Source organism: Ursus maritimus, unplaced genomic scaffold (assembly GCF_017311325.1).
Source record: "Ursus maritimus isolate PB19 unplaced genomic scaffold, ASM1731132v1 scaffold_7, whole genome shotgun sequence".
NCBI lineage: Eukaryota > Metazoa > Chordata > Mammalia > Carnivora > Ursidae > Ursus > Ursus maritimus.
The window spans coordinates 30,923,950-30,938,912 of NW_024426885.1; the positions used below are offsets into that span (position 1 = coordinate 30,923,950).

The 14,963-nt window shown below is 41.7% G+C and overlaps 1 protein-coding gene across 1 annotated transcript in view; it reads left to right on the top strand.

The window, feature by feature from the left end:
- Nucleotides 1-2,119: 2,119 nt before the first annotated feature.
- Nucleotides 2,120-14,963, top strand: part of TM9SF3 (transmembrane 9 superfamily member 3) — a 70,668-nt gene continuing 57,824 nt past the window's right edge. The window contains exons 1-2 of the mRNA XM_040624262.1: nucleotides 2,120-2,266; nucleotides 12,779-12,974. Of these exons, the coding sequence (XP_040480196.1) occupies nucleotides 2,171-2,266; nucleotides 12,779-12,974 (292 nt within the window). The 5' untranslated portion in view covers nucleotides 2,120-2,170. The remainder of the gene's footprint in view (nucleotides 2,267-12,778; nucleotides 12,975-14,963) is intronic.

A 14,963-nucleotide genomic window follows, 5' to 3' on the forward strand; every position in this document is an offset into this window, starting at 1 on the left:
CTCTTGGCGTGCCTGGGTGGACAGTTAAGTGTCTGACTCTCGGTTTCGGCTCAGGTCGTGATCTCAGGGTCATGAGATCGAGCCCCATGTTGAGCTCTGTGCTCAGATTCTCTCTCCCTCTCCCTCTACTCCTCCTGCTCATGCATGTTCTCTCTCTCTCTCTAAAATAAGTAAATCTAAAAAAAAAGTATCTCTCGGGGCGCCTGGGTGGCACAGTGGTTAAGCGTCTGCCTTCGGCTCAGGGCGTGGTCCCGGCGTTATGGGATCGAGCCCCACATCAGGCTCCTCCCTATGAGCCTGCTTCTTCCTCTCCCACTCCCCCTGCTTGTGTTCCCTCTCTCGCTGGCTGTCTCTCTCTCTGTCGAATAAATAAATAAAATCTTTAAAAAAAAAGTATCTCTTAATATCACTGCATGCCAGTACATACAGGTCTATTTCATTTTTTAAAATGGTCATAACGAGGTCCGTTAGTAGTAAGAAAGACTGATTCTGGAACCAGACTGCTTGGGACTGACTGCTCTTTCAGCAAGCCAGTTAACCTCTCTGTGCTTCAGTTATCATACCTGTAAAATGAACATACTAATAGGACCTGCTGCATATGGTTTTTGTGAGGATTGAATGAGTCAATAGGTGTAAAGGACTCAGAATAGTGCCTGGCAGATGAAAATCTTAGCTGTGATTCCATGATTTATTTCAACAAAATTCAAGGAGTGTTTTAAAAATAATTTTTAAACAGATCATTAAAAGATTAAACGATTTTAAAAGATTTTTAAAAGAGTATTAATTTGAGAGAGACAGAGGGTGCATGAGCAGGGGGAGGGGCAGAGGGAGAGAATCTCCAGCAGAGTCCCCCAGAGCGAGGAGCTGGATGCCGGTTGGATCCTACCACCCTGAGATCATGACCCCAGCTGAAATCGAGAGTAGGATGCTTACTTGGCGGAGCCACCCAGCCACCCCTCAAGGAGTGTTTTAAACAAGAATATAATCAGGTTTCTTTTTAGAAAGATCACTCTGGCACCTGTTGGGGAGAATAAACAGGGAGGGAAGATTCGTGGCAGGGATCCTGTTAGACTGTTGCAATAATGCAGTGAGATGGAGGTTGGCTGTTACCGGCAGAAGAAAGAGAGGAAAAATAAATTTTTGAGGCATTTCTAAGAGACCAAACTCTACCACTTGTTGACTGCTGATGGTTGAAAGAGACGGTCCCACTACAAGTTTCAGCTTTTTGGCTTAGAGACTGTGTAGATGGTAGTGTCATATTTACAAGACGAGCATTTTTTAAGTTCCTACTAGGGGGCCTGGCACTGTTCTAGGCACAGGAAATAATGGCAGTGCACAGGATCTCTGCTTAGGCAGATTCCAAGAGGTGTTTAAGTCTGTGGACAGGAGACCAACAATATAATCGAACAGATAAATGAGTAAGAATTTCAACAAGATCGAGTAGTAGGAGCCCGATAAATAGTCAAGTGAATCTAAAACACTTCTCCACTCCTGGACGAGTCTAACAATCTCCCATGATGATGAGAGGCGCTCGTGATTCATTCATGGCGGTGACGAGAGCCTGCAACCGGTTATTTGATCTGATCCCTCAAGCTCCAGAGGCTGCAGGTCCCACCCCATCTCACAGCCGAGGAAAATGAGGACCAGAAAACTTAGACGTTTTGGACAAGGTCACACGGCTCCCAGCGCCCGGACGCGGCCCGAAGTGCGCGGGGGTCAGGCACCGCGAGAGGCTCCATGCCGAGGCCGTGGGTGCGCGCCGCCGCTCCCGAGGCCCAGGGGCGGCCGGCCCGGGGCCCCAGCGGGCCAGGCGGGCGACCGGGCGGCGCGCGGGGCGGCCAGAGCAGGGGCCCTGGGCAACCACGGCTCGCGCCTCCCGGGTGGGGCGGCCGGCGGCGGTTGCGGCCCCGCGTCGCGAGGCACTTCCGGCGTGTGCCGGGGTGGCCGGATGACGTGGCTGAGTCAGAGGAAGAGGCTGAGAGGCGCCGGGGGGCGGGGGAGGCTCGGGAGCGGGCGGTGACGGCGGCGGCGCGGAGGAGCCAGCGGCTGGGCCCGGGCCCCGTGCGTCTGTCCGCGCCCCGTGGATGCGAATCGGCCGCGGCGGAGGCGGCGGCGGCGGCGGAGGAGGAGGAGTCGGTGGGCCGGCGCCGAGCCGGTGGGAGCGCGGAGGATGAGGCCGCTGCCGGGCGCTCCCGGCGTGGCGGCGGCCGCCGCGCTGTTGCTGCTGGTGCTGCCCCGGGCCCGGGCGGACGAGCACGAGCACACGGTGAGAGGCGCCCCCGGCCGGCGCGGCCGCCCCCGGCCCGCCGCCCCGGCCCGCCGCCCAGTCCTGCTCGGCGGGGCCTGGAGGGTTGGGCGGCCCGGCGGAGCCCCGCGGCCGCCGAGGACGCCTTCCGGTTGGGCCTGGCGGAGCAGGAACCCCGGGAGCTGGGAGGAGGCGTTTGTGTGCGCTCCCGGGGCAGGACTCCGCTCCCGAGCGCCTGGGCCTCCTTGCCCAACCCGCACCTAAATGGCGCCACGCTCCAGCGGCTGGGGGGCCCGGGGGCCGGGGCGGGAGCGTGGTGAGGGTCAGCGCTCACTTCCCCGGGGAGGGGCCGCGGGCAGCCGGGCTCGGGGCTGGTGCCCCCAGGGAGGAGAGCTGTGCTCTGGCTACTGGGGGCTACGACACAGCAGAAGATGGATGCATCACGATTACCCGTCATACACTAACCAGGAAATATCCACCACTTCTTGGTCCTTACCGGCCTTTATTTTCTCTCCTGCCCAAACCGGATCAAACCCCTGGCGTGGGGACAGCATTAATAAACTTGGGGTGAAGAGCAGGTTACACGTGTACATGCCTGCACTCAATCTACACGCACTCAGTTCTGGGCTTTTCTTGTTACTTTCTGCTCACCTTTTCTAGCCCCTAGATGAGGCTCCCATCCCAGTGGTCTCCGGGCAGCTTCTAGCTGTAAGGAGTCTTGGGGTTCCCAGTGTTCCTGTAGGCCGAGAACAGTCCCTTTTGCGTTTGGCTTACAATTGATTGGCTGTTTATTTAGTTGGCATTTTCACATCAAAGCGTGGATGTTAATGACTCTTCAAGTGACTTTCACTTAGGGCTGTAATTCGATGTTTTTCGGAGTGGTTGATGTGGGAAGTCTTGTAAATTGAGATGTTGCTTAGAGAGTAATTTTTTTTTTAAAATATCATAACTCATTAAGGACATGATTTTACGTGAGAGGTAGTGTATGTACTAGATCTGAAAGATTTGGGCGAGTCTTCTGTCATTCCTGATAAGTGAGGAAGTGAAGCGATCATCCTTATTTATTTGGTGGACCCTACTTTAGATTTTATTTGTAATTAACCCGATTTCTTTTCTCTAGTTCCTGGGTTGGCTGGGCTTTTATTTTAGCTAGTGAAAGCTCCAAGCTTTTGGCCATTTTACGTTAAGTCACAGCCAGAAACTTCTTCCTTGTTTTTATTTTAATTTTTTTAGAGACACTAATCTGAAATCAGTGACATGTTTTTGTGCTATATTTGTGACTTCACCTTAAGATAATGTTGTTCACAGTTTAAACAGTTAAATTAAAAAAAAACTGTTTCCTGTTGTTTTCTCTGTCAGGTAAAATCTAAAAGTGTAACTGTTCATTTGCAGTGGGCATCCTTTTAGTCAATTGTATTGTCACTAATATTTTTCCAGTTTTTTGAACACTTAAGGAAAGTTACCAAATAAAACTCACAACTCTCTCTTACCATACAGGCATACAAATTTAAGATTAGTATTCTTTTGATCTTGTGTTTTATATAAACTGCTATAAATAGGGAAAACTATTACTATTTCACAAATTGGAGGTATATTAAAAAAGGCCCGAGTTTAATTTATAGATTTAAAATGTAAATACAGATTTCACTGAGATTTTATGGCTGGGAACATTTCAATTTTTTATACCAGTAATTGAATATAAAATACATGAGAAACGCTTTTTGAGAGGATAGTATATGTGGGGTAATTGCTGGGCAGAAAGATTTAGAATCCGTATCGTTTTATTCATGTCTACATTGAACTGGTCTCACTTGGTTACCTGTTATTAATATACATTATTTAAAAAACAAAAAGGTTATTGGAAGAATAATATTAAGCTATAAGTATAAAATTTAAATCAAGTTTCATTTTTTCTGGCTATTAGCCAAAGTTTTTACTTTTCCCAAGTTTCTTAAAAATATTTCTTGAAAACCAGACGTTCACCTTAGCCAGATAAAAGTACTAAAAAGGTTATGATCAAGTGAGTTTTTTTTCCCACCAAGAGGGCAGAAGTAACTAGTGAAGAGAGAATGATATTGAAGGAGGAGAAAAATTGCCGAGGGAAGGGTGTTGAGTAGGTGTGTAATAAAAACTGTGGGATTGAATTATTAATTAAAGAGCAATTTTCAGAAGTTAGTTTGCCCTTTAGATTAACTTTCTGTGAAGACAGTTTCCAGATAGAAAAAATAACTAATAGGACTTTTGTTGGCAACATGTGCTAGGCACTATTCTAAGTATTTTACATATATTAACTTATTTTAAATATAAATAACATTGTGAGGGAGATAATATTATGCCCTTTTTATAGATGGGGAAACCAACCCTAGAGAGGTTAAGTTGCTTGTCTGAGGCCACACAGCCAGTGGGGATGGAGGTAGGATTTGAGCTCGGACGGTCTGAATTAATATTCTACACTTTCGTAGGATATGCTCTGCAGCCCTTTATTCTAAAAATAGGACAGTAAAACACTTGGTATTAGAGTAGTTTTCTGTATTGATATTATTTTTAAGTGCTTAAAGAAGTTTTTGGGTAAGTCTAACTCCATCAATGGGTTGTTACTGAGGAGATGTTTGGATTAGCATTGAAGAGGGGTAGTGCCCACTTAATGGGCATTTGACCTGTGCAGTCACATAATTTATGCAAGCATGTGAATATTGTGCTTGCTTTGATGCTCTCCTGTCAGCATCTAAATTTTTTTTTTTTTTTTTTTTAAAGATTTTATTTATTTATTTGACAGAGAGAGACAGCCAGCGAGAGAGGGAACACAGCAGGGGGAGTGGGAGAGGAAGAAGCAGGCTCATAGCGGAGGAGCCTGATGTGGGACTCGATCCCGGTACGCCAGGATCACGCCCTGAGCCGAAGGCAGACGCTTTAACGACTGCGCTACCCAGGCGCCCCAGCATCTAAATTTTTAATAAGTTTTTTTTTTTTAAGTAATCTTTACATCCATTGTGGGGCTCGAACTGATGACCCTGAGATCAAGAGTCGCACGCTTCACTGATGTAGCCAGCCAGGCACCCCTTAAGTTTTGAACAGGGAGACCTGCATTTTTATTTTCGACTGGCTCCCACAAATTATCCCTTAAGAAGGGATAACTAGTTTATGTAGTTTCACAAAGCCCCTTATTTCTCTTATTTTACTTACTGAGTTAGGATTCAGCTGACCATTTGGCATAGTATTTTTTATGCTCTTTTTTTTTTTTTTTAAAGATTTTATTTATTTGTCAGAGCCCAAGCAGGGGCAGTGGCAGGGAGAGGGAGAAGCAGGCTCCCCGCTGAGCAAGAAGCCCGATGAGGGACTCAGTGCCAGGACCCCGGGATCATGACTTGAGCTGAAGGCAGATGCTTAACCAACTGAGCCACCCAGGCGTCCCTTTTATGTGTTTTTTAATGCAAGGCTCTTTTAATATTCTCATAAGGATAATGAGAAAGAAATACGCTATTGACTTCTGGAGTATATACACACCTAGAATATATAAAGATGTGTCCTTTCCCCTTTCTAAAGTTGAATCATACATGGATTGCAGGACATACTGTTTGGAATAAAAAAATAATGAGCACTTTCATGAAAGACAAGCCCTTAAAATGTGATTAAGGGTCATAAGAAGGACTTTTTAGAGTGAGTGAAGGATGTAGAAGGTGTGGTTTATGCTTATTTGGTTTTCTGAAACTCAGAGAATTTGGAAACATCTATAGTTAGATTACCATGTCTCCCAAGATTCCAAAGGACTCTTGTTAAAAAGATTTCAAATTGAGGGGCGCCTGGGTGGCTCAGTGGTTGGGCATCTGCCTTCAGCTCAGGGCGTGATCCCGGCGTTCTGGGATCGAGCCCCACATCAGGCTCCTCCGCTGGGAGCCTGCTTCTTCCTCTCCCACTCCCCCTGCTTGTGTTCCCTCTCTCGCTGGCTGTCTCTCTCTCTCTGTCAAATGAATTAAAAAAAAAAAAAATCTTTAAAAAGATTTCAAATTGAGAATCAGAATTTTAGAATTGGAAAGTCCTGAGATCATTTAATCCAACACACTCATTTTCCTAATGACCTGAAGAGGTCTAGTGACTCTCTAGTCCTTGCTTTTTCTACCTGTCTTGTAGGTGTTATTTCCATAGTAATACTGTGTAAAGATGTCAGCACCAAAAACCAATAATGGAGGGCACCAGAATCTTAATGCATTTTATGGTTTGTACTGTAGCCTTGGTTTTATGGGTTCTGTTTCCTCGGGATCACAAAGTCAATTTTTTTTCTTTTTGTCTGTTACATACCCAGGTTCTGTGCTGGGCACAGTGGTATTTAATCAGTGCTTGTTGAGTGACTTGACTAATTAAGGAGCTACCAGGGACAAGAATATGCAGTGTTGGAAGCGTGAAACCCTATTGCTTAAAGCATAGTGAACAAATCCAGACCATTGTTCATTTAAGATGCATCGTCTTTGGGATGCCTCTTGTGATTTAGGGCCCTAATTAGGCTAACATCCCATTTTTCCGTGGCCCATTGTACCTCAGGTAGGTAATGTCAGAAGGACCTGATCTGTGCCCAGGGTAGTTTACAATCAGCCTCTGTCATAAACAGTTACACCACGGAGTGATTTTCGGAATAGTTTGTTTGCTTTCCTTTGGCAAATAGCATCCTTTTGTCTTTGTCTTTTAGAATATAGGAACTCTTGGGGTGCCTGGGTGGCTCAGTCGTTAAGCATCTGCCTTCAGCTCAGGTCATGATCCCAGGGTCCTGGGATAGGGCCCATCGTCGTGTTCCCTGCTCAGCAGGGAGCCTACTTCTCTCTCTTCTGCTCCGCCTGCTTGTGTTCCCTCTCTCGCTCTCTCTGTCAAATAAATAAATAAAAATCTTAAAAAAAAAAAGTATAGGAACTCTCAAAACTTATTTGAAGATTTTATAAAGAGAACAAGCTCTTACCACAGGTGAATTTGTGAGTACTTAATACAGATCAGTTTTAGGAAATGCCATTATTCGTTGTCCTATTTTCAGCTGTACTCTATGGTAGACTAAAAGTTTATTTAGGTACAAAGCTATTTTGAGAGAGAGGGAGAGAGAGAGAGCACAGTTATCTCAAGAGACTATCCAAAAATATACTTCTATATTTTATAATTTATTTGTATTAAAATTCTGATGTGTTTTAAATAAATAAAAGGCATTGAAATTGTGATTCTGAAACACTTTTAGAACTAGATTTTGCTTTCTCAGATATGTATTTTAAAACAAATGTGTATCTTTTTTTTTTTTTTTTAAAGATTTTATTTATTTATGTGACAGAGAGACAGCCAGCAAGAGAGGGAACACAGCAGAGGGAGTGGGAGAGGAAGAAGCAGGCTCCCAGCCGAGGAGCCCGATGTGGGGCTCGATCCCGGAACACCAGGATCACGCCCTGAGCCGAAGGCAGACGCCTAACGACTGCGCCACCCAGGCGCCCCTTAAAACAAACGTGTATCTTTTACCTCATCCCATGAAAGTGGTGGCATTTGGGTGCTTATTCTGAGCCCTTAGTCCTTGGTCTGTGTATATAAATTCTCGTTTCTTTATTCAGATTCTACGTGAGTACGACAGTACCACTATCTCCTAAAGTGTTCCTCCTGAGAAAACGTAATTCATGGTCTCTATCAAGAAGGGAAACTTCTGTGTCTCCGCTTTCCCAGCACATAAATAGTATTTAAGAGAGGCTTGACATTGGTGACATCTTGAGAATAAAGGTCTTGCCTTTGGAAACTAGAACACAAGTAGTTTCTGAGGAAGGTTTTTTTCTTTAGGGCGGATTAAAGGTTGAAATGGAAAAGTTGTTCGCTATTCAGTACTGTCTTTAGTTGCTTTGTACAACTGTACTTTTGTCGTATTTTCTTCATTTAGTTTTTGGTCTTTAGTTAATGAAACTGACTAGGGATTAGGGAAAGTGTAGTCCCAAGTTTGTAAGCGTGATACTAATTAGTTGTATGATCTTGGACAAATTATTTAACATCTGTGTTCTTTAGTTTATTTTAATGTGTAAAAGGGGGAAATAATAAGACCTATCTTAAAAAATTTTGCAAGGATAAATTTTCATATAAAGACCATAGAACTATGCCTAGCCCATAGTATGTGCTTATTAAGTGTTAGTTAATGATAGTGTCAGAAAAGATGGTGAGATCATGTTAGGGATTGGTCTGTTTAGGCTTTACCTGAGGATCGGAGGGTTTGAGAAACGATTTGAGTAGTTTTGAAGGGTAAGTAGAAATTGGCTAAGTGGAGAGAAGGAGGGCATTACAGATTTGGGGGAATGGCATGAGAAACAAGGTAGAAAAGGAAAGGAAGGGAAGACCGTATTATAAGCCGTTTTGGCTGGAGTGGACAGCTCAGAAATTCAATGTAACAGTGAAACTCTTCTGAGAACTGGAAAATGAATGGAACGGTAAGGTGAAGAACGTAGGTAGTCTGAATTGGCCTCCTGTCATTTGGCTGCTTCCCAGGAAGGCCTCATGGAAGGAGCTACCGCCATGCTCAGGGATTCCCTGATCCACTGCTGTGCCTCCTTGACTTTTTTTCTCCCCTTCTTCTGGTTACACTCTGCAGGTAAGTTATAAACTCCATCTTTCTCAGTGTCATTGGCCAACTCAAGAGTTTTTCCAAGGAAAGGATTTAAAAAGAGCTTGCTAGGACTTCATGGAATGTTTTGAAAATGAATTAGGTTAGCCTTTTGGCCATAGGTAGAGAGAAGAGCCTTACCTGCTGCTCTTTTCCCACAGACTGGTGGAGGTCAAGGACTTTCTCAGCAGCTTTAGGGAAAGGAAAGGCTTTTTTTTTTTCCTCTTTAAAAAGTTGTGTGAAGTCTTCCTTTCGATATTTTCTAATTTCAAGATGTTTTTAAGACACATTTTCTCTCTTGAAAAAGAACTCTTGTCTTGGGAGCACTTACTCTCAGAGATAATCAAGAACTGCAATGAAAAGTAACATTGTAAGTTCATTATATTGACCATGGTCTGCATAAGGAGCGATGTAAAAGAAAAGAAGCATTTTTGCCTTAATATTCACCCTAACCACACCCCTTGTGTGTGTGTGTATGTATCTGTATGAAGGTGTGCATGTTACATATGTGTATATATTTCTAATTATTATTTCAGTCCTTTTCCCAGAAGGACTCTGTGGCTACAGAATGGTATAGGCTTTGTGACTGTGCAGTTTCCATCATGTCATCACAAGTCTCCTGCCCTGTTCAGGTTTCATGAATGGCTAAAATAAGTGGCTTCAGAATGTATGGGTTAACATACACTCTGACCCTTCGGTTATTTTAGTCATACGTTTCAGTTTGTATAAAATAAATGAATGCCCTATTTTAACAAGTATTTATGTTCAAGTTTTTGTGTATTTTTAAAGGAATTATGAGTATTAGAATTTATAAAAAGAGTGTTTTTGTGCTTATTTTCACAAGTAACATTTAAATGTTGCTGTGGACTCAGCAGGATTAATGACAAGGTCCTCATTGATAGGTCCTCTTGTTCATTCTAATCTTAAGTGGATGTATTTTGTTACCTCCGCTTTCTTTCTTCTCTAAAAGGGTACCATTGCAGTCAGTACACATATCAGTCAGTACACATACTTCAAGATTTTTTTTAGTAAGTTGCTAGTGAACTTTACATTTCATCATTTTGCAGTGTTTTCCCATCGTGTTTATTAAATCATTTTTGTGTACATTCTACTATGCAGAGAGCTTTCTGCCTAGCAAGCAGGTTTCATTTCTAATACCAGCTCTGGTCAGTTGATAATCGATTGGTTTAGCTCACTGCTTTGAGAATTCTTATGCTATAACCATCTCTGTTATGTTTAGCAGAAAGGAGTACCTTGATTGATTAGTGCTGTGTGACTATGAGCATTGGATGGAAGAGTGGTGGCATACATAGCTTTGTCAACTGAAAAGGGATGTATGGATATATTCAGACCTTTGATTCATTCCTTCATACGTGAAGATTATCTATAATTGTTTTTCTGAATTCACTTGAAACAGCTTGTGATTTTCTATATTGTTATTCATTCTGACTCTTCTCTACCAAGGCAGAATTAATCATTCCTTTATTGTTGCTACAATAGCCCTTTATTACCTTAATTTTAACTCTTATTCATCATTAATCATTTACTTGTCTGGCTCAACTGTGGATTGTGAACTTAAAGGAAAGGACAGTACTTTATTTATCTGTGCATTGACCCTTGAACAACAAGGGTTTGAATGGCGTAGGTCCACTTATGTGCAGATTTTTTCCATAAATACAGTACAGTATGATAAAATGTATCTTTTCTCCCTTTTAATTTTTTTTAAATATTTTATTTATTCATTTGAGATAGACAGAAAAAGCACAAGCAGAGGGGAGAGGCAGAGGGAGAGGGAGAAGCAGACTCCCTGCTGAGCTGGGAGCCAGACATGGGGCTTGATCCCAGGACATGGAGATCATGACCTGAGCCAAAGGCAGACACTCAACCATCTGAGCCACCCAGGTGCCCCATCTTCCTTTTAATTTTCTTAACATTTTTTCTTCTCGAGCTTACTTTATTTTAAGAATACAGTATATAATACATATAACACACAAAACGTGTTAATGGACTGTTTATGTTGCCGGTAAGGCTTCTGGTCAACAGTAGGCTCTTAGTAGTTAAGTTTTGGGGGAGTCAAAAGTTACGTAATGGATTTTTGACTGAAGGGTGTATTGGTAACACTAACCCTGCATTGTTCAATAGTTAACTGTATGCTTAATACCACTATGCTTGGTATGTGTCTCATATGTTCAAAAAGTAAGATAGTTTATTACTTTCTTAATGACCTGGATGATATCTTATATGAACAATGAGATTGATTATATTTGAAGACGAGGTGATTAGATCTAAGTCATAGGGTGCTGGTGACGTGAATCAAAAGGAAGAGGCAGATGCTCTAGGTAAGAGTACACAAGTCAGTGTTTTTTGGAATACAGAGGGACTTGGGGTTTGAGTCTCCTGAGAGAATGGTGATACCATTAGAAAAACAAAGATGAAAGAAAGGCTAGATTTGGGTGGGATGAGTATGTTTTTGGAGAGGTTGGATTTTGATCAAAAACATTTGTATATTTTAGATGGAGGACTGGAGGTAAGAATTTGGTAGTTTGGTTAGTTGACAGCTTCCTTTAACATGTTCCATAGCACCTTACTTTATTATAATTGTTTGTTCAATGTCCATCTTTCCTCTTAGGCTCTGAGCTCCAGTAGGGCAGGGAACATGTTTTGTTCAAAGCTGTATCCTCAGTTACAAATATAATTATTGGTATGTGGCAGGCACTCCGTGAATAATTAATTGTTCAGTGATTTAACTCTACACTACTAGTTGACTGAAATTCTATCCAGTGTTGTCTTTAATTTTTATTTCTGATTAGGATTACTAGTTTTAAAATTATTTGGGTAATTGCTTTTCATAGAATCACTGGAATTTTAAACTTGAGATCTTAGAAATCTATGGCACATCCCCCAGTTGGATACTGGAAAGGTGAAGTCACCTACCCAAAGTTATTGGACCACACTCCAGATTTAGCTATATACGTATTTACTGATGGGGAGAGCCATAGTTATTTATTCAAAGAAATATGCGTACAGTGTATGTCTTTCAGGCTAATGAGGGGGGAAGGACAGAATGATGGCTTGAATGGACTGTGGAGATTTCGTAGTGTAGCTTTCTCTTCCTCTTGTTTAGTCATTTCTATCCTTTCTAGTACTTTGACCAGTGGTCATGGAAAAGATTAGAAAGTAAATGAAATTTTATTTGTGCTTGCTAGCAACATTAAATTTTTTAGTTTCTAATGATTAACATGAGTTTCTGGGTAAGTTATTGATCTTCTTTCCTCCTTCCATGTCCATATTAGCATGGTGAATAATGTTTCTGGGTTCATCATTATTTGATGTGCTATTGGACTTTTGTGTGCTATTGGACTTTGTTTATACAATGCCCTCTATAAAACAAAGTAAGAAAAGGTGGATCTGCCTGAGACCACAGTCAGAAGATAAAATTTTAAAATTCGTCAAGTCTCAGGGTGCCTGGGTAGCTCAGTTGGTTAAGCATCTGACCCTTGATCTCAGCTCAGGTCTTGATCTCAGGGTCTTGATCTCCAATTCTGACTTCATTGTCTACAAGTGTAAAATTCACCAAGTGTCTTTTTTAAGGTGTGGACATTGATCATCAGATTACAATAAACTTCCAGTATTTTTTTTTAAAGATTTTATTTATTTATTTGACAGAGAGACAGCTAGAAAGGGAACACAAGCAGGGGGAGTGGGAGAGGGAGAAGCAGGCTTCCTGCTGAGCAGGGACCCCGATGCAGGCATGACCTGAGCCACAGGCAGGGCACTTAACGACCGAGCCACCCAGGCGTCCCAAACTTCCGGTATTTTATTTTATAGGTTCCCAAAGACGGTACACTTTTGTTTAGAACAAATAACAAATATTTCCTTAATTTGAATTAGATTTTTAAAAAAACATATTACGATTTGTTTTTTTGTTTCAGTATCAAGATAAAGAGGAAGTTGTCTTATGGATGAATACTGTTGGGCCCTACCATAATCGCCAAGAGACATATAAGTACTTTTCACTTCCATTCTGTGTGGGGTCAAAAAAAAGTATCAGTCATTACCATGAAACCCTGGGAGAAGCACTTCAAGGAGTTGAATTGGAATTTAGTGGTCTGGATATTAAATTCAAAGGTAAGTAAATCTTAATAGTCCTTATAACACAAGTTAGATTGAAGACCAGGGTTTCTCAGTTTTGGCACTGTTGACATTGGAGCCAAATAATTCCTTTTTGTGGGAGGCTATCCTGTACATTCTAGGATGTTTAGCAGAGTTCCTGACTCCATCCAGTAGATGCCAGTCGCACCCTCCAGTTGTGACAACCAAACCTGTCTTCAGACATTGATTGATCTTAGAGAACCATGGCTCTAGACTCTAAAAAATGTTTTAATCTACAAGTTAAGTGTATTGCATTTAGAAAAGTGTGTTAGTAACAGATTTTTTTGGAATATTTGTAAAATAATAAAGTAAAAATTGTTAAGAAAATTCTACTTCCTAACCCATTTCTTTCTGAAAAGTGATTTCTGGTAAACCTCTAGTGATTGGATATATGTGGTTGGGGAAGGCCTCATTGATTCGTAATTTCTGGAGGTTCAGGGATGTAACAGAGTATATGGGATACTTAAAATTTTTGTGTAAAGCCTCAAATCCAAACTTGTACCATTGGCTCAGAATGTATTAGTCTGCGTGTATTAATTTACTCTCTCAATTTCTGTAGGGTAGTGTGGTTTTCAATTTTAAGTCAGGGACACCTAGGTGGCTCAGTTGGTTAAGCATCTGCCTTCGGCTCAGGTCATGATCCTGGGGTTCTGGGATTGAGTCCCCCATTGGGCTTCTTGCTCAGTGGGGAGCCTGCTTCTCCCTTTGCCTGTTCTGCCTGCTGCTCCCCCTGCTTGTGCTCCCTCTCTCTCTTTTTCTGACAAATAAATAAATAAAATCTTAACAAAAAATTCAAGGCAAAGACTTGTTAAAATTGGAAAAAATCCTCATCTATTTATTATGCTGGTATCTATTTTATCAGGCCCTTTAAGTGTGTTTAAACTTTTAATTTTCCTCTGTGAAATTTGCCAGAGTGTATTTCCTGCATAGACATTTTTAACTCCACAAGCAGAAGCCTGAGTAATTGAATTTTTACAGGATCTGTGATTAGGCATCTTGATTTTTGAATAGAGCTTGGATCTTGTAATCAGGAGCTTTGAATTTTAATCCTATTTCTTTTACTGTATTGATTTTACTGAAGTTCTTTACTCTAATTTTGAGTTCATTGTCTACAAGTGTAACATTAACAGTAACTGACTTCTGGTATTTTTGCACTTTTGAGAGGAGGATGTGATTGAGAGATTTTATTGATTGATTGATTTTATTTATTTATTTGAGAGAGCGCGCGCCAGTGAGAGAGAGTGCCAGCGAGGGAGAGAGCATTGGTGGGGGGGGAGAGGGAGAGGGAGAAGCAGACTCCCCGCTGAGCAGGGAGACCAATGTGGGGCTTAATCCCAGAACCCCAGGATCACCCATCTAAGCCTAAGGCAGAGGCTTAACTAACTGAGCCACCCAGCCTCCCTGAACTGAGATATTTTAAAAATAATATTTTACAGATAATGTTTAATTTTGATTGGTTAAATTTTATTCTTGTGTTTAGAGTATTTTTTGTTACTGTTGTTGAAAATTGGTATATGTATTTGCATTCTTCTCCCCCATTCCTCTCCACCACTATATTCTTTGAAGCTTAATCATAAAATTAAGTTGTAAATTTAAACCACAGTGGCCTGGCCTGTAACTTTATAAATTATTGTGAACATGCCCTGAGGCTTGCATTTTAATTTAATCAGGTAACCTAAATATCTAATTGCAAGTAAGGGGAAAACTTAGAGTGTGGGATCTTTGAACACCTCAACCTGCATTTATTCACATAACTTTCTCCTTTTTTGTGTTTGGTGCACATTTCTAGTTTACTGAAGAGGAACCCGACAAAGCGAATAGGCAAAAACTCTTGAGTCCTACTTTTGCTACCATGGACAGATTTCAGCACTTTTTGAAATCTTCACCCTATTTACTAAAGAAGAGCTGTCTTCACCTTTTTTCTTTTATGAGTTCCTTGAGGCTGAGATGGAAAAATTGTTTAGA